General features: G+C 55.2%; 2 protein-coding genes across 13 annotated transcripts; one reads left to right on the top strand and one right to left on the bottom strand.

The window, feature by feature from the left end:
- Window positions 1-901: 901 nt before the first annotated feature.
- On the bottom strand, window positions 902-7,587 carry IRF3 (interferon regulatory factor 3). Of its 6 annotated transcripts, none has more exons than XM_032169177.2 (8): window positions 7,486-7,587; window positions 6,528-6,700; window positions 5,202-5,373; window positions 5,048-5,118; window positions 4,283-4,475; window positions 3,806-4,186; window positions 2,238-2,369; window positions 902-1,167 (listed from the first exon to the last, which is right to left on the bottom strand). In XM_032169177.2, exons 2-8 carry the CDS (start codon window positions 6,690-6,692, stop codon window positions 953-955), a joined length of 1,329 nt encoding a protein of 442 aa, XP_032025068.1. In that variant the 5' UTR covers window positions 6,693-6,700; window positions 7,486-7,587; the 3' UTR covers window positions 902-952. The 6 variants fall into 6 exon arrangements, with proteins under 6 accessions (XP_032025068.1, XP_032025067.1, XP_032025069.1 ...); XM_032169176.2 differs by having other exon boundaries at window positions 7,482-7,576; XM_032169178.2 differs by having other exon boundaries at window positions 2,238-2,353; window positions 7,482-7,576.
- A 38-nt stretch (window positions 7,588-7,625) lies between these two features.
- BCL2L12 (BCL2 like 12) lies at window positions 7,626-16,272 on the top strand. Of its 7 annotated transcripts, none has more exons than XM_032169196.2 (7): window positions 7,675-7,924; window positions 8,541-8,655; window positions 8,878-9,017; window positions 10,707-10,793; window positions 10,880-10,971; window positions 12,010-12,282; window positions 16,054-16,272. In XM_032169196.2, exons 1-7 carry the CDS (start codon window positions 7,675-7,677, stop codon window positions 16,102-16,104), a joined length of 1,008 nt encoding a protein of 335 aa, XP_032025087.1. In that variant the 3' UTR covers window positions 16,105-16,272. The 7 variants fall into 7 exon arrangements, with proteins under 7 accessions (XP_032025089.1, XP_032025087.1, XP_032025086.1 ...); XM_032169195.2 differs by having other exon boundaries at window positions 8,875-9,017; XM_058425570.1 differs by lacking the exon at window positions 12,010-12,282.
- The last annotated feature ends 322 nt before the right edge of the window (window positions 16,273-16,594 follow it).

Genomic DNA, 16,594 nt, shown 5'->3' with positions numbered 1-16,594 from the left:
TCAGAGACAAATTTGCCAGAGGGTTGGGGAGGGACCCCCAGGAGGCTGAGGGTGGGAGACAGGGAGACCAGACTGTGACTTGGGGCAGCTGCCTCCCCTGGGCCTCAGTTTCTTATCTGTATAGTGGGTGTTGTGACGATTGAACAAGACACAGGTGGAGCACTTAGCGCAGTCTCTGGCTGGGAGCGAGCTGCTCTCAGGGAGGCGGGGGCTGGGCCCCACCTGATCAGCATCTTCCCAGCTCAGGGCTCCTGGGTGCCATGTGCCTGCCTTGGAATTGCTCCCAGAGCAGGATCTGTGTTCCCTATTGAGTTGGCTTCTCTTTTCAGCAGCCCCGTGAAGCTGGGGTGATCTCATCCACTCTCCTGAGAGGGAAACTGAGGCACAGAGCCGCAAGGGCTGAAGGGTGAGTCAGGGCTGCGCTGGCTTCTGCCAGTTTCATCACCCAGAACTGAGGCCCAACCAGGAGAGGTGACAGTGCCCAGGGTCACTGGGCAGGCAGGCTTCACAGGCTCCAGGGTGGCCGCAGAGACCCTTTACCAAGGCCCCCTCCAGCCCCACGTAGAGGGGAGCCTGAGGCCTGGCAGGAGAAGGGCCATTTGCCCAAACTGTTCATAGGCAAGGCAGGGGGCCTGGGTTCTGGCTAGTCTTTGTGTTTCCTACTCTGTGACCTTTGTGCCTCTCCCAGCCTGTGTCTTGGTCTACAAAATGGGGGCAGCCATCACCCATCAGGTCCCTGGGCAGAAGTGAGGAGGTGTCAGCTGCCCCCTGCAGTGCTTGGTCCTCATGCATTGAGCACCTGAGTTGTACATAGCTGCACAGATGGGTAAACTGAGACCCTGAGTGGGAATAACAACCATCTTGGGTCAGAGGGCACCCAACACCAGACACGCACAAGAGGTGATCATAGCAGGAACCAGTTTATTGGTTGAGGTCGTGGGGGACAGGGGGGTTAGAGGCCACACCATGAGGAGCGAGGGCTCAAGCCTCCCCAGGGCCCTGGAAATCCATGCCCTCCACCAAGTCCTGCAGGTAGGCCTTGTACTGGTCGGAGGTGAGGGAGAGTGGGTGGCTGTTGGAAATGTGCAGGTCCACAGTGTTCTCCAGGGAGGAGGCACCCCCTACCCGGGCGATTTCTACCAAGGCCCTGAGGCACGTGGGCACAACCTGTGGGGGAAGTGGGGACAGGAGTCAGGGGAAACACCCAGCCAGTTGTCCACCAAGGTAGGAGTCAGGGCTGGGAGGACTACAACTCCCTGCAGCCCCTGCTGTAACCCAGGATGAACCATAGGCCCAGGGCTGCTGGGAGTTATAGTTTTACACACACATACACACACACACATACACACACACAAACCCAGGATGAACCATAGGCCCAGGGCTGCTGGGAGTTGTAGTCTTACATACACACACACACACACACACACACACACACACACACACACACACAAACCCAGAATGAACCATAGGCCCAGGGCTGCTGGGAGTTGTAGTCTTACACACACACACACACACACACACACACACACACACCCAGAATGAACCATAGGCCCAGGGCTGCTGGGAGTTGTAGTTTTACACACACACACACACACACACAGTTTTACACACACACACACACATAATTCCCAGGAGTCAGGGCTGAGCAGTCTGTGATCTCGACTCCTAGAAGCCACAGCCATGGCCTCACAATGGCAGCTAAAACTTGAGTCCCCCAGCTTCTACATGGTTTAGAGCAGGGGTCCCCAACCCCCCATGGCCTGTTAGGGACCAGGTTGCACAGCAGGATGTGAGCAGCGGGTGGGGGAATATTACTGCCTGAGCTCTGCCTTCTGTGAGATCAGCGGCAGCATTAGATTCTCAGAGGAGCACGAACTCTATCGAACTGTGCACGGGAGGGATGTAGGCTGCTCCTTAGGAGAATCTAATGCCTGATGATCTGCAGTGGAGGAGTTTCATCCCGAAACCACCCCCTCCCTGTCCGTGGAAAAATTATCTTCCATGAGACTGGCCCCTGGTGCCAAATAGTTTGGGGACCACTGGTTTAGAGAGTTCAAAACAGGTTCTGCAGGTGAGGCCATGGGAAGGAGCTCCCGGGGATGAAAAACTGGTTATTGCAGAGATCTTGGAAGTTGCAGTTTTTTAGAGGGCCCTCTGGGAGCTGGAGTTCCTGGGAGCAACCTCTTCCCTCTGTAAGGCCACCCCTCTCAGCCCCAGGGACTCAGGTCTGCAGGCACCTTGACCATCACGAGCCTCTTGGTCCATGGCTGGTCCTGGGGCCATGACTCCCCCACACAGAACCAGAGGGCATAGCGTGGTGAGCGTCCGCTTCCTTCCGTGAAGGTAATCAGATCTGGGGGCCCAGGAGCCTAGTCAGGGATGAGAAGAGGACCCTCTACCCACCCTTCCCCGTAAACTTGAATGATAACCCCCACCATCTCCCCTGACCTAAGGCCCTCTGCTGCCTCGACCAGGGGACTGCTTGTTTGGGGAAAGTCCACTCCTTCTCTCCCTCCCTCCCATCAGGGTGGGGTTGTTGGAAGGCCACACCCCCAAGCCCCCAAGCCTCAGCATTCATAACAGGCCCAGAGTAGGGGACCCATGCTCCCAAGGATGCTCAGTTAATCTGGAGAAGCTGGTTGGCATTCAGTCCTGTCTGAGGCTGCACCGTCCAATTGCAGCCATTAGTCATGTAAGGTTATCTCAGTTTAAATTGTAACCAACTGGCCAGGCGCGGTGGCTCACGCTTGTAATCCCAGCACTTTGGGAGGCCGAGGCGGGCGGATCACGAGGTCAGGAGATCGAGACCACGGTGAAACCCCGTCTCTACTAAAAATACAAAAAATTAGCCGGGCGTGGTGGCGGGCGCCTGTAGTCCCAGCTACTTGGAGAGGCTGAGGCAGGAGAATGGCGTGAACCCGGGAGGCGGAGCTTGCAGTGAGCCGAGATCGCGCCACTGCACTCCAGCCTGGGGGACAGAGCGAGACTCCGTCTCAAAAAATAAATAAATAAATAAAAATAAAAATAAATAAATAAATAAATAAATTGTAACCAATTAAAACGAATCACGTCCTGGTTGCATTTGCCTCACCTGAGTGCTCGGCCCCTGTGGCTAGTGGCTGCTGCATCAGACAGTGCAGGTGACTGTCATTTCCATCATGGCAGAAAGTGCCACCGCACAGCAAAACCCTAAGGGACGTAGCTTTCCTGCTATTGGTCTGTTCACCATCATTAGTTACGATGATGATGACAGTGGCAGCAAATTCCCTGAGCATGCTCTGTGTACTGGGCCTGTGTCTCACCCCAGCGCTGGCAGGCAGGTAGAGAGAGGAGACCATTCTCAGATTCCACGGGCTCAGGGCAAAGTCCTTTGCCTCGGTTATACAGCGGGCCAAGGGCAGCCAGGGTCTGAATTCAGTCCTAATCCTGAGTTCTTTTTTTTTTTTTTTTTTTGTTCGAGACGGAGTCTTGCTCTGTCGCCAGGCTAGAGTGCAGTGGTGCGATCTCAGCTCACTGCAGTCTTCGCCTCCTGGGTTCAAGCGATTCTTCTGCCTCAGCCTCCCGAGTAGCTGGGATTACAGGCGCGTGCCACCACACCCGACTATTTTTTTGTATCTTTAGTAGAGATGGGGTTTCACTATTTTGGCCAGGCTGGTCTCGAACTCCTGAACTGTCATCCGCCCACCTCGGCCTCCCAAAGTGCTGGGACTACAGGCGTGAGCGACCGTGCCCGGCCAATCCTGAGTTGTTAACCACTGTGCAGGCTGCTTCGTACTGGCCAGGGCGAAGCCCCCGTCTCACTCACCTACAATGAAGGGCCCCAGGTCGAACACGCCTCCTTCCTTGTCCTTGGGGACCTCGCCGTCAGGCCCATGCCCGCTGTTGGGGAGCAGCTCCTCGCTCACTGCCCAGTATGTGTGGCAGTGCCCCAGCCGCTGGGCCCAGAGCCACTGCCCGGCCCGCCAGAGAGCCAGTCCCCCACCCAGGCAGCTCAGCACATGCCTCACGTAGCTCATCACTCCCCTGTCTGTCAGGGACATGCCAGGGTCTGGCAGTGTGATTGGCCATCCAGGCAGCATCCTGTCTCCCGCTTCGGATCCCACCAGCCGCAGGCCCTCCGGGCAGGAGATGGTCTGCTGGAAGACTTGGCGGCCCCGGTAGAAGGCTGTCACCTCGAACTCCCACTCTGAGCAGCGGCAGCAGTGGCGTGAAGGGGAGAGGGATTGAGAGTCAGGGGCTACTGTCCAGACCTCAGCCCTCCCAGCCTGCAGCTGACACTCACCTTCCCCCGGCACCAACAGCCGCTTCAGTGGGTTCTCAGAGGGCCCCAGGTTTGGGAAGGGAGTGGGATTGTCCAAGCTGGGGCTCCGCAGGGGCTGAGGGCAGGGCTCAGGTGCTACAGCCAGGCTTGGGGGTCCCGGATCTGGGAGTGGGGCCAACACCAGGTTACCCAGTAACTCATCCAGAATGTCTTCCTGGAGGGAAACAAAAAAAAAGAGAATCAAGCATTTCCATAGCCTTTTCTGGAGACTTCATATGGACCAGGTCTGTTCTCAGCAATGCAGGGAGGTCAGGCTTGAGCTCTGCCTTCAAGGGGCTTCCAGCCTGGGGACAGAGCCAGCCATGGCATCAACAGCCAAACAAACACTAATGAACACCAGGTGCTACCATTCCAACCCAAGGATCTGGCTCTATGCAGGTAAGACCTGGGCAGAGCAGGCTGGGTAGAATTTCAGACGGGATGCTGCCCCGGCTCAGGCCTCAGCAGGATCAAGGTGAGGGAGTTTTTCAGTTCCCAAGAGGCTGACAGCCCCCTGCCAATGGAAATCCATGAAATCCCAGGAAGGTGTGCTCGGGCCTGGAATGCTGGGTGAAGACTTGGAATTTTCTCCTGAGGAGACTGGAGCAGGGACAGACAGGGCCAGCACTGGCTCAGGTGAGGGGCAGGCTGGAGGCAGGGGAGCGGGGGGATGGTCTAGAGGGAGAGGACGAGGCCCATGGGGACAGGTTAGAGACTGAGGGGCATGAAGGTTGGGCACATTCTCACCTGGGTATCAGAAGTACTGCCTCCGCCATTGGTGTCTGGAGAGGTGTCTTGCTGGGAAAAGTCCCCAACTCCTGTTGAGAAAGGTGGTGAGGGGAGTAGGCGTGCCAGGAACCCTTGGGGCCCAGCCTCCCACACGAACTCCAATCTGGCAGACCTGAGTTCACAAACTCGTAGATTTTATGTGGGTCGTGAGGGTCCTTGCTCCGGTCCTCTGCTAAACGCAACCCTTCTTTGCGGTTGAGGGCAGAACGGAAATTCCTCTTCCAGGTTGGCAGGTCTGGCTTATCCCTCCCGGGAACATATGCACCAGTGGCCTCGGCCCAGGCCTGGGGCAACAGTGGTGTCAGGATAGTGGGGGAGGATGACTTAGATCCTGCTCCTGGGGCCCTAACCCTGTCTCCCAAGTCCTAACACCACCCTCTTTTCCTGGCAAGTTCTAACTCTGCAAGGTCCATCCCCAAATCCCCCCGTCCCACCTACCTCCATCCCCCACCTCTAGTTTTCAAAAGCCTTTTTTTCTTTTTGAGATGGAGTTTCACTCTTGTCACCCAGGCTGGAATGCAGTGGCGCAATCTCAGCTCACTGCAACTTCCGCCTCCCTGGTTCAAGCGATTCTCTTGTCTCAGCCTCCTGAGTAGCTGGGATTACAGGTGGGCACCACCACACCTGGCTAATTTTTGTATTTTTAGTAGAGACGGGGTTTCACCATGTTGGCCAGGCTGGTCTTGATCACCTCAGGTGATCTGTCTTCCTCGGTCTCCCAAAGTGCTGGGATTACAGGCATGAGCTACTGTGCTCGGCCTCTTCAAAAACCTTTGAAACCTCTTTGGTTTTTGTTTTGTTTCATTTTTGTTTTTAAAGAGATGGAGCCTATGTTGCCCGAGCTGGTCTCAAACTCCTGGGCTCAAGCGATCCTCCCGCCTTGGCCTTGCAAAGTGCTGGGATTACAGGTGTGAACCACCGCACCCGGCCCAAAAACCTTTTCTTTCTAAGCCAGGCTTCCAAGTCCAACTTGGTGTCTAACCCCGTGCACCACCTGCCCCGCAACACCCTCTGTGATAGCCCCGCCCCTCACACTGTTTACCACCTCTAGCATATACTAATTCGGTGGTTAGGAACCTCAGATTTGGGGCTCCAGGTCTCACCTCTGATGTTTCAAGAACCATCCCCCAGTATCTATCCTACAACCAAGAGCCCCGGCCACTAGAGAGCCCCAAACCCCCAGGATGCATTTCCTTTGCGTACTAACCGGCTTTCCCGGTTTTATCCCCGTAACCGGGCAGCTCCAACCCTGCTTGCGCCCCACCATCACTCAGCTGATCCGGCTAGCCCCGCCCCTCCCATTCTAGCCCCACCCGCCAGCGTTGGCATGAGCCCGCTCCTCGCGCGCCACCTCCGCCTTCTCAGCCCTGCCCACTAGGAGTCCTTTCCGCCCAGCGCGCAGCTCCAGGTTTCCAGCGTCCCCGGTCGTCGCACGCACCTGGAAGATTCCGAAATCCTCCTGCTGTGCATCCTGCCGTAGGCCGTGCTTCCAAGGGATGCGGAAGCGCGTGCGGCTCTTGTTCACCCAGGCCACGCCCTCCAGTTGCCCCTGGTCCAGCTGCGACACCAGCCAGGGCAGGATCCGTGGCTTTGCGGTTCCCATGGTCCGGCCTGCGCGTATAGGGCATTTCCTGGGCGCGACCGGCCTCCCCCGGACCCACCTGGCCTGGAGTTTCCGCACCCAGATCTTCTCACGGGCCACGGCACAGGTCCTTCACCCATATTTTCAGGGGTACAAACAGGAAACCTCCTCTTCCCATCCTCCCATCCTCCCGAGAGGCTCCCTAATCAGCTAGGGTTCCTTCCCATGTCCATGGCACACCCTTCCCCAGCGTCTTCAGTGCAGACCCTCCACTCCCTCAATTCCGCCAGTATAGACCTCCTCTCTCCCCCACATCATCGAAAGTAAGTATCCCCACTTTCAGGGTAGCATCCTCTTTCCCTAGTTATTTCAGTGCAGAATCGATTCACGTGTAAGCCTCTACCTCTTGCACTTACCCCAGTGTAGAGCCCCTTCCACAGTCCCCCTACAAAAGATCTCCCGAAACATTTCCAACACAGAACTTCCATCCAATTCCCCCCCGACTGCCCGCCTCCCTCCTCCAGGACAGAGCACGCCCCAGGTTTCGAGAGTGAACTACCCCCATCTACGGAGTCCACCCCTCCCTCTCTAGAACCCACTCAGTGTAGACGCCTCCTCTTTGCCTCTTCCCTCCCTACTTTTTCTAGTTTTTCTGCAGCCGACCTCCGGCGTCGGCCACTGTAGCTCCTTCTTTGCTCCACTTTCCCCAGAATACACAGCCTGCCTTTCCACTCTCCGTGCAGACCCATCCTCTTTCCCGCTCCTCGCTCTCGGACGCCACTAACGCTCTCCCGGTCTTTTCCGCGTTACCTACGATGGAAGGTCGGGGCGTGCGGGGAGCTGGAGCCCACTCCTGTTTTGCGGCTCCGGGTAGCTCTCAAACTGGAGGCTGCGCACCCCCTTTCCCGTCAGCTGAGCTCTAGAGCGCTGGGGCTTTCTTTTCGATCGACTTCTTGAAATAAAACCAACTTTATCATTCTTTGGGTAACAGACCCGAAAGCCGATGGGACGGCCCGCTGGGCCCGGGGCTGTCCCCGCCCCATGCCCTTTTTTGGGTTTCCGGCCAGAGGCATGCTGGGAGCGTCACATGCAAATTAAGCGTGTACCCAGCGTTCCGCCCTTCCTTCGTTGGGCCAGTTATCGACCCGGCCCAGTGCGCAGGCGCGGGAAAGTTGAACTAATAAAGTTTGTACGAGTTGAGTGGAGGAGACGGCAAATTGAGTGGAGGAGGCGGCGGTGGGGCCCCGGACCAGGTCAGCGGGGTGTTGACGAGGGGTGGGGTGAGGAGGGAAGAGGAAGGGGCCAGGATCCAGTAGTGGGCACCCCAGTCCCGCTTCTCCGACATCCAAGGGTCCAGGGTCCTCTAGATTCCAGCAGGAGTCGGAGATTTGGAACTACACCTCACAGCAGGCTGCGCGACGAAGAAGCGCGGACCGAGGGGAAGATTTGCCCTGAAACCTCCTGGGATTGGTAGTTCCCGATGCTTTAAGGGTTTCAGGAGTTTGGCATATGCCTCTTACAGAATCCAGGAGTTGGGGCGCTAAGCCCCTTCTTCCTGAGAGACCTAAGGGTCTGGGGCTCCAGTTCCTTTCTCTCTAAGACTCAGGAGTCTAGGACCCCAGCTCCCTCCTCCTTTAGACCCACGAATCTGGGCACCCAGCCCCACCACCTTTCCTTGGATCAAAGAGTCTTTTTCCTGATCCCTTTTTCGTCTGAGGACTGAAGAGTCTAGGTCCCAGACCCACACTCTCCAAAGGACCCAGGAGTCCAGGCCCTCAGCACCTTCCTTGGGACTCACAAGTCCTGGTCCCCAAGCCTCCACTTCTTGCTAAACCCTTGGAGTCCAGTCCCTAGCCCTCTCTCTCACAGGTGCCTCCATGGCAGGCTCTGAAGAGCTGGGGCTCCGGGAAGACACGCTGAGGGTCCTAGCTGCCTTCCTTAGGCGTGGTGAGGCTGCCGGGTCTCCTGTTCCAACTCTACCTAGGTAAGAGGAGTGGCCCTTCTCCCCCAGGGGCCAGCATTTGAGGCTCCCTCCTAACTCTTGCTCCTGGTCTCAGTCTGTCTCCTCTCTTTATATCCAGCTCTATTCTCTGTCTTTGGGGTTTTGGAGAGAGGTCCTCAGCGGGGGAGGGAGGGAGTTGGGGAAAGAGACTGCTTGCAGGGGATCTCTGGTGGGGTCAGTCTCTGAAGTCCTCCTCCCCAGAAGCCCTGCCCAAGAAGAGCCAACAGACTTCCTGAGCCGCCTTCGAAGATGTCTTCCCTGCTCCCTGGGGCGAGGAGCAGCCCCCTCTGAGTCCCCTCGGCCTTGCTCTCTGCCCATCCGCCCCTGCTATGGTTCAGAGCCTGGTAAGAGATTTCCATGATCATCCATGAAGCTGGCAGAACACGGGATAAGGTGCTAGTTTAAGATCACTCAGCTAGGGGGTGGCTGTGTGGAGTCTCTAGCACCAGCCTTCAGGATCCTGTCCTCTCCCCTCCCCAATTAGATTTCTGTCAATTCTGTGGGTTGGCTTTCAGAAAGCATTTGGTCAATCTGGTTGTTGTCTCTTTCCTTCCATAACTACTTCCCTGCCCCTAGGACTTTTGTAGCCAGGAATACCCCTGATAGAGGGGCAGAAGGGCTGGTTTTCAATCACATCTCCCTGGCTGTCTTAGTTGCATGACTCTGGGGAAAATGCTTTCTCTTCCCTGCTCTCCTGTTTTTCCAATAGCAGAGTAGGAATTGGGGAGGAGGTCACTGGACTTGATCAAAGTGACCCACAAGTTTCCTCGTAGGTGTGAACCTGGACAGATTGGTAATGGCTGCTGGGAGTGCTAGCTTGAAAAGGGGTTTACAGGTGGGGAGAGGAAGTGCTGTGATCAACTGGTGATGTCTGAAGTGGGTGAGGGAAGGGGGATACTAACAGTAGTGTCTTGTGTTTGCCTTCCTTGGATGAGATAATCTTCAAGGTCTAGTTGAGCTCTGACAGTCTTTTGGAGACAGATTCTTGCTCTGTCACCCAGGCTGGAGTGCAGGGGTGCAATCTCGACTCACTGCAATCCCCACCTCCTGGGTTCAAGCGATTCTCGTGCCTCAGCCTCCCGAGTGGCTGGGATTACAGGTGCATGCCAGCATACGAGCTGATTTTTGTACTTTTAGTAGACACGGGGTTTTGCCATGTTGGCCAGGCTGGCCTCAAACTCCTGGCCTCAAGTGATCCTCCCACGTCAGCCTCCCAAAGCGTTGGGATTACAGACGCGAGCCACCGCACCCGGTCAGCTCTGACATTCTTTTTTTTTTGAGACGGCGTTTCACCCTTGTTGCCCAGGCTGTAGTGCAGTGGCCCGATCTCGGCTCACCACAATCTGTACCTCCTGGGTTCAAGCAATTCTCCTACCTCAGCCTCCCAAGTAGCTGGGATTACAGGCATGCGCCACCATGCCTGCCTAATTTTTTTTTTTGTATTTTTAGTAAAGACGGGATTTCTCCATGTTTATCAGGCTGGTCTTGAACTCCCAACCTCAAGTGATCCGCCTGCCTCAGCCTCCCAAAGTGATGGGATTACAGGCGTGAGCCACCGCGCCTGGCCCCAGCTCTGACATTCTAAGTCCAGTTTGAGGATCTCATAAAGTGAAAAAGTACAAGGGTTTTGGCATTTTTAACCAAGTTTTCTCACTGGGCCTCAGTTTACCCCATTATAAAATGGGAATCATGGCCGGGCTTGGTTGCTCATGCCTGTAATCCTAGCACTTTGGGAGGCTGAGGTGGGCAGATTGCCTGAGGTCAGGAGTTCGAGACCAGCCTGGGCAACACAGTGAAACCCCATTTCTACTAAAATACAAAAATTAGCCAGGTGTGACGGCGTGCGCCTGTAGTCCCAGCTACTCACGAGGCTGAGGCAGGAGAATTGCGAGACTCCGTTTCCCAAAATAAATAAATAAATAAATAATAAATAAAATGGGAATAATTGCCACCTGCCAAGGTAGTTGGGGGAAGGAGAGAATCCATAAGTTTCCAATGTCCTGGAAACCTGTCATTAACTCTTCTCACCCCAGGCCCAGCTACTCCAGACTTCTATGCCTTGGTGGCCCAGCGGCTGGAACAGTTGGTCCAAGAGCAACTGAAATCTCCGCCTAGCCCAGGTGAGGCACAGAGGAGCCCCAGAGAAAGATGGCGGTAGGAGGATAGCCAGGGTTCTGCCCCCAGCCAAATTCTCTTCTGCCTCCAGAATTACAGGGTCCCCCGCCCACAGAGAAGGAAGCCATACTGCGGAGGCTGGTGGCCCTGCTGGAGGAGGAGGCAGAAGTCATTAACCAGAAGGTGATGGGCATCTGTCCCACTCCTTGGCAAGGACAGGAGTTGCAGAATGGTGGGGCACTGGGATCAGAAGCTGAATCTGTATTTTCTTTGGATGGTCAGGTGGAAAGAGGCTGGGACAAGGTTTCAATGAAGGATTGAGGCACTTTGGGAGGCCGAGTTGGGCGGATGACTTGAGGTCAGGAGTTCGAGACCAGCCTGGCCAACATGGTGAAACCCCATCTCTACTAAAAATACAAAAATTAGCCAGGTGTGGTGGCGCGCTTCTGTAATCCCAGCTACTCAGGAGGCTGAGGCAGGAGAATTGCTTTAGCCCAAGAGGTGGAGATTGCAGTGAGCCAAGATTGCGCCACTGCACTCCAGCCTGGATGACAGAGTGAGACTCTGTCTTTAAAAAAAAAAAGAATGGTTGAATGACAGGGGTATGCTTAGGATAGTACTGTACTGTAAATTAGTGGTTTTAATTGATTGTTAGAGGGGCATGGTCTAAATGCAGAGGGTGTGGCCATCAAAAACATTATCGACAAGAGACTGGCCAAGTTGGGGAAGTAAGGGAATGAATGTGGGGGTGGGGGAGTGGCTAAAATCTTACTGAGCGTAGAAGGGACCTGGCTTAGAATGTAGGGGAAAATGTACTACCAGAGGAGGCGTGGCTTGTGGCTGTGTCCTGGAATCTGATTGGCTTCGGAGCTTGGACAAGGTACATCGTCCTCTAATATTAATTGAATGGTAGAGGGCAAGATTGTTGTAGACACTAGGTTGGCCCCTGGGAAAGGCCACCAGGGGCATGGCTAGATTAACTCAGTTACAGTAGAGGTTGGCCCTGATGGCATGGCTTAGCGACTCACGTTCTAGGCCAGTATCCCAGGGGTAGTTTGGCAGAGACCCTAGAGTCTGGCTTGATTGGCTAATATGGATGAGGGGTGGCCTAGAACTTTAGCATCTAGAACGATCCTGAACCGGGAAGCCACGCCTCCCAGCCCCCTATTGGTTGGCCCCGGGGGCGCTGCTGACGCGGACCCTGCCTCTTCCACCCTACAGCTGGCCTCGGACCCCGCCCTGCGCAGCAAGCTGGTCCGCCTGTCCTCCGGCTCTTTCGCCCGCCTGGTGGAGCTGTTCTGTAGCCGGGAGGACAGCTCTCGCCCAAGCCGAGCATGCCCCGGGCCCCCGCCTCCTTCCCCGGAGCCCCTGGCCCGCCTGGCCCTGGCCATGGAGCTGAGCCGGCGCGTGGCTGGGCTGGGGGGCACCCTGGCCGGACTCAGTGTGGAGCACGTGCACAGCTTCACGCCCTGGATCCAGGCCCACGGGGGCTGGGTGAGCCGCTGAAGCCTCTCTCTCCGGGCCTCACTTTACCCAACTGTCATGTGATAGAGGAGGGGCGGGGACTTCTTAGGTTCCTCTCAGACCTCAGGTATTCTCCCAGCTCCACTGCGTTCGTTCTGTGTTGAGCCCTTGCTGTATGCCAGGACTGCAGCGATGAGTGCGGACGCTATGCTTGGCGTCAACGACTGGGTACGCTAATACTGTAAGCGTGAAACCAGTGACTGAGGTTACTCAGGGAGAGGCCGGACTAGGTGGCTCATGCCTGTAATCCCAGCACTTTTGGAGGCCGAGGCAGGAGAATTATTTGAGGCCAGGAGTTCAAGACCAGCCTGGACAACATAGTAAGACCCCATCTCTAGAAAAATTGAAAATAATTAGCCAGGGTCGGGTGCGGTGGCTCACACCTGTAATCCCAGCACTCTGGGAGGCCAAGGCAGGTGGATCACCTGAGGTCAGGAGTTTGAGACCAGCCTGGCCAACGTGGTGAAACCCTGTCTCTACTAAAAAAAAAAATACATAAATTAGCCGGGCGCGGTGGCAGGTGCCTTTAATCCCAGCTACTGGGGAGATTGAGGCATGAGAATCGCTTGAACCTGGGAGGCAGAGATTGCAGTGAGCTGAGATCACACCACTGCACTCCAGCCTGGGCGACAGAGTGAGCCTGTGTCTCAACAAAATAATATAATAATAAAAACCGGGTGCGGTGGCTCATGCCTGTAATCCCAGCACTTTGGGATGCTGAGGTGGGTGGATCACTTGAGGTCAGGAGTTTGAGACCAGCCTGACCATGGTGACATCCAGTCTCTACTAAAAATACAAAATTAGCCGGGCATGCCTGTAATCCCAGCTAGGGAGGCTGAGGCAAGAGAATTGCTTGAACCCGGGAGGCAGAGGTTGTAGTGAGCCGAGATTGCACCACTGCACTCCAGCCTGGGCAACAAGAGCGGAACTCTGTCTCAAAAAATAAAAATTTTTAAAATTAATAATAATTAGCAAAGCATGGTAGCGCACACATTTACTCCCAGCTACTCAGGAGGCAGAGGATCCGGGAGGATCACTTGAGTCCAGGAGTTCAAGGCTGCGGTGAGCTATGATTGCACCACTGTACTCCAGTGTGGGTGACAGAGTGGGATCCTGTCTCAAAAAATAAAGTAGTAAGGCTGGGCGCCGTGGCTCACGCTTGTAATCCCAGCACTTTGGGAGGCCGAGGCGGGCGGATCACGAGGTCAGGAGATCGAGACCACGGTGAAACCCCATCTCTACTAAAAATATAAAAAATTAGCCGGGCATGGTGGCGAGCGCCTGTAGTCCCAGCTACTCGGAGAGGCTGAGGCAGGAGAATGGCGTGAACCCGGGAGGTGGAGCTTGCAGTGAGCCGAGATCGCGCCACTGCCCTCCAGCACTCCAGCCTGGGTGACAGAGCCAGACTCCGTCTCAAAAAAAAAATTGGGAGGCTGAGGCGGGCGGATCACGAGGTCAGGAGATCGAGACCACGGTGAAACTCCGTCTCTACTAAAAAAAATACGAAAAAATTAGCCGGGCGTGGTGGCGGGCGCCTGTAGTCCCAGCTACTGGGAGAGGCTGATGGAGGAGAATGGCGTGAACCCGGGAGGCGGAGCTTGCAGTGAGCCGAGATTGCGCCACTGCACTCCAGCCTGGGCGACAGAGCGAGACTCCGTCTCAAAAAAAAAAAAATAGAGTAGTAGTGCTACCTCAAAGGGTCGCTCTGAGGGTTAAAATGGGGTCAATCTGGGAAGCCCTCTGTGCACTGCCTGGCATGCAGGCATTTTGTTGGTGAGGTTATATGGCTACCTGCTGCCTTTCCAACAGTGCCTGTCAGGATGCCCTCCCGGGGAACCCCCTGCCTCCGTCCTCTGCTCCTTCTGGTGGGTTCTGGTTTCACCCCCAATGAGGCTTTCCCAGGTCCCCATTGACAATCACAGCCACCTCCACACCCTCCCACTGCCCTCCTTCCCCCTTCCTGCTTTTCTTTTCCTTCCATAGCACTTTGCGCCTTCCAACAGATGGTGGAATTGACTTGTTTTACTTCTCTTCTGGTTTATTTTTCTTTCTTGGTGTCTCCCGCCTCTAACACATCAGCTTCAGAAGACCCAGAAGTCTTCCCCTCTCCTTTTCTTACTTTATCTCCAGTGCCGGTTTCAGAGTTGGATTGGGCTCCAGCATGCTGGCCCTGTGGCTTGGCGACTGTCGCAGTCTCCCTGAGCGGCACTCTCCCCCCTGGTCCAGTGAGCACGGTCTCATTTACCTGCCTTGGGGGGTCCCTGTGGGTATTCACTGAGAGAGGGACACAAGCCAGGCTCTGGATGGAACCGGTTTCCCTGGCAGGAGCTGATTAAGTGTGTTTGGGGAGCAGGGAGGAGGAGGCCAGTAGGGCTGAGGAGGCCAGTAGGGCTGGAGTAGGGTGAGCGGGCGAGAGATGAGAGGAGGAGAGGCGCCGGGCCAGCCAGGACCCTGTGGTCACGGTGAGTGAGAACTCGGACTTTGACTATGGGTAAGCCAAGGTCTCTGAGCAGCGGAGGGACAGGCGCTGATTTAGGCGCCAATGGGCGCCCTCTGGCGGCCGCCTGGGGACCGACTGCTGGGGGCGAGGGCAGAAGTAGGGGCACAGGGAGGAGGTGAGTGGATCTGACCCAAGTCGGGAGCAGTGGAGAATGCTGGATTTAACTTAGCGGTGAAGCTGACAGATTTGGCTAATGGGCCAGATGTGGGGACAGACTAAAGGATGCTGGCCCGAGCAGCTGCAGGGCAACATCTTAAGTTCCCCGAGATGAGGAAGGTGTGGGGACGGGGGCGATGGGGGTGGGGAGCAGGACTGGAGGTGGTCCGGTCTACAGTAAGATCAGAACTCATAGCACATGTTGAGGGAACTGGATATAAGTGTTGGGCTCAGCAAAGAAGCTCGTTTATTTTATTTTATTTTAAGTTTTGAGATGGAGTCTCACTCTGTTGCCCAGACTGGAGTGCAATGGCACGACCTTGGTTCACTGCAACCTCCACCTCCTGGGTTCGAGCGATTCCCTGCCTCAGCCTCCTGAGTAGCTGGGGTTACAGGCGCACACCACCATGTCCGGCTAATTTTGTAGTTTTAGCAGAGATGGGGTTTTGCCATGTTGGCCAGGCTGGTCTCAAACTCTTGGCCTCAAGTGATCCACCCGCCTTGGCCTCCCAAAGTGCTGGGATTACAGGCTGAGCTACCACGCCTGGACAATTTCTTAAAAAAATTTTTTTTAAGTAGGATTGATAGCAGATGAGTTTTCTCAGTGGGTCAGGTCCTCTGCCAGGGATTTCAATGGAATTATCCCATTTAAACCCACTACAGCCTCATGGGGTTCTTATTATCCTCGTCTTGTGGGGGCAGAGAGGGAAAGTTCCCAGCATGCAGAGTGTTTGAATCTGGATTTGTACACGAAGCCACGACTCTGAATTCTTCAAATCCCAAGACTCTCTTCCCCGTCTCTGACTCTGTCCCGTGACTCTTCACTCTCTCTGGGTCTCTGTCTAACCCCACTCCAGTGCCCTGACCCTCCTCGGGCTCATCCTTTCCTCCTCCTGCTAGGACCCTGTCCCCCTCATCCCTGTGCCCTTCCGTCTGGGTCTCTGTCCCATTCTCTGGGTGTCTGTCGCCCTCCGCTCTCTGGTTCTTTGCCTTCCCGTCTCTGATCTCACAGGGCTGATGTGGACGCTGCTGTATGGGGGGAACACCTGCCCTGCTCACAGGGCTCTGCCACTTTTCCCTTCCAGGAGGGCATCCTGGCCGTTTCACCCGTGGACTTGAACTTGCCATTGGACTGAGCTCTTTCTCAGAAGCTGCTACAAGATGACACCTCATGTCCCTGCCCTGTTCGTGTGCTTTTCCAAGCCTTCCTATTCCACTCAGGGCTGTGGGGTGGTGGTTGCCCTACCTGTTTTTGCCAAAAATAAATTGTTTAAAACTTTTCATATTAAAAACGTTACAAAGTATTCAATTGTCTGTTCTTACACTTGAGAACTAAAGTTCTAAGGAGAGGAGATTTGGTTCGGAGATTTCTGTGGCTTACACAAATTGAGGAAAGAACCAGTTCATTCATTCTAGAAATATTTATTTGCAGCACCTACAAGAGCCTGTCTCCTGGACATGTAGCATATTTGAGAGAATATCTGTAAATATTCCAGCAACTTGCATTTTTTTTTCCTATTGCACGATCTGGTTATTCTAGCTAATGCTATATGATGGTCATGGGATCTTTCCAGCGAGTTCCGCAGAAAGGTACACTCTAACTTCACCTGTGTCTAGGACACCCTC

This window comes from Hylobates moloch, unplaced genomic scaffold (genome assembly GCF_009828535.3).
Source record: "Hylobates moloch isolate HMO894 unplaced genomic scaffold, HMol_V3 SCAFFOLD_12, whole genome shotgun sequence".
Lineage (NCBI taxonomy): Eukaryota > Metazoa > Chordata > Mammalia > Primates > Hylobatidae > Hylobates > Hylobates moloch.
This window is presented reverse-complemented; position numbering and strand designations above follow the sequence as displayed.

What these genes read in the sequence shown, in the direction of transcription:
- BCL2L12 (XM_032169195.2), top strand. Translation starts at nt 7,675, where the DNA reads ATGGGACGGCCCGCTGGGCCCGGGGCTGTCCCCGCCCCATGCCCTTTT. An exon ending in CCTGTTCCAACTCTACCTAG is followed by an intron (nt 8,656 to 8,874) that starts GTAAGAGGAGTG and finishes CCTCCTCCCCAG; the next exon opens with AAGCCCTGCCCAAGAAGAGC. An exon ending in CTGCTATGGTTCAGAGCCTG is followed by an intron (nt 9,018 to 10,706) that starts GTAAGAGATTTC and finishes TTCTCACCCCAG; the next exon opens with GCCCAGCTACTCCAGACTTC.
- IRF3 (XM_032169177.2), bottom strand. Translation starts at nt 6,692, where the DNA reads ATGGGAACCGCAAAGCCACGGATCCTGCCCTGGCTGGTGTCGCAGCTG. An exon ending in CTACGAGTTTGTGAACTCAG is followed by an intron (nt 5,119 to 5,201) that starts GTCTGCCAGATT and finishes CTTTCTCAACAG; the next exon opens with GAGTTGGGGACTTTTCCCAG. An exon ending in CCTGGGGCCCTTCATTGTAG is followed by an intron (nt 2,370 to 3,805) that starts GTGAGTGAGACG and finishes ATCCCTGACTAG; the next exon opens with GCTCCTGGGCCCCCAGATCT.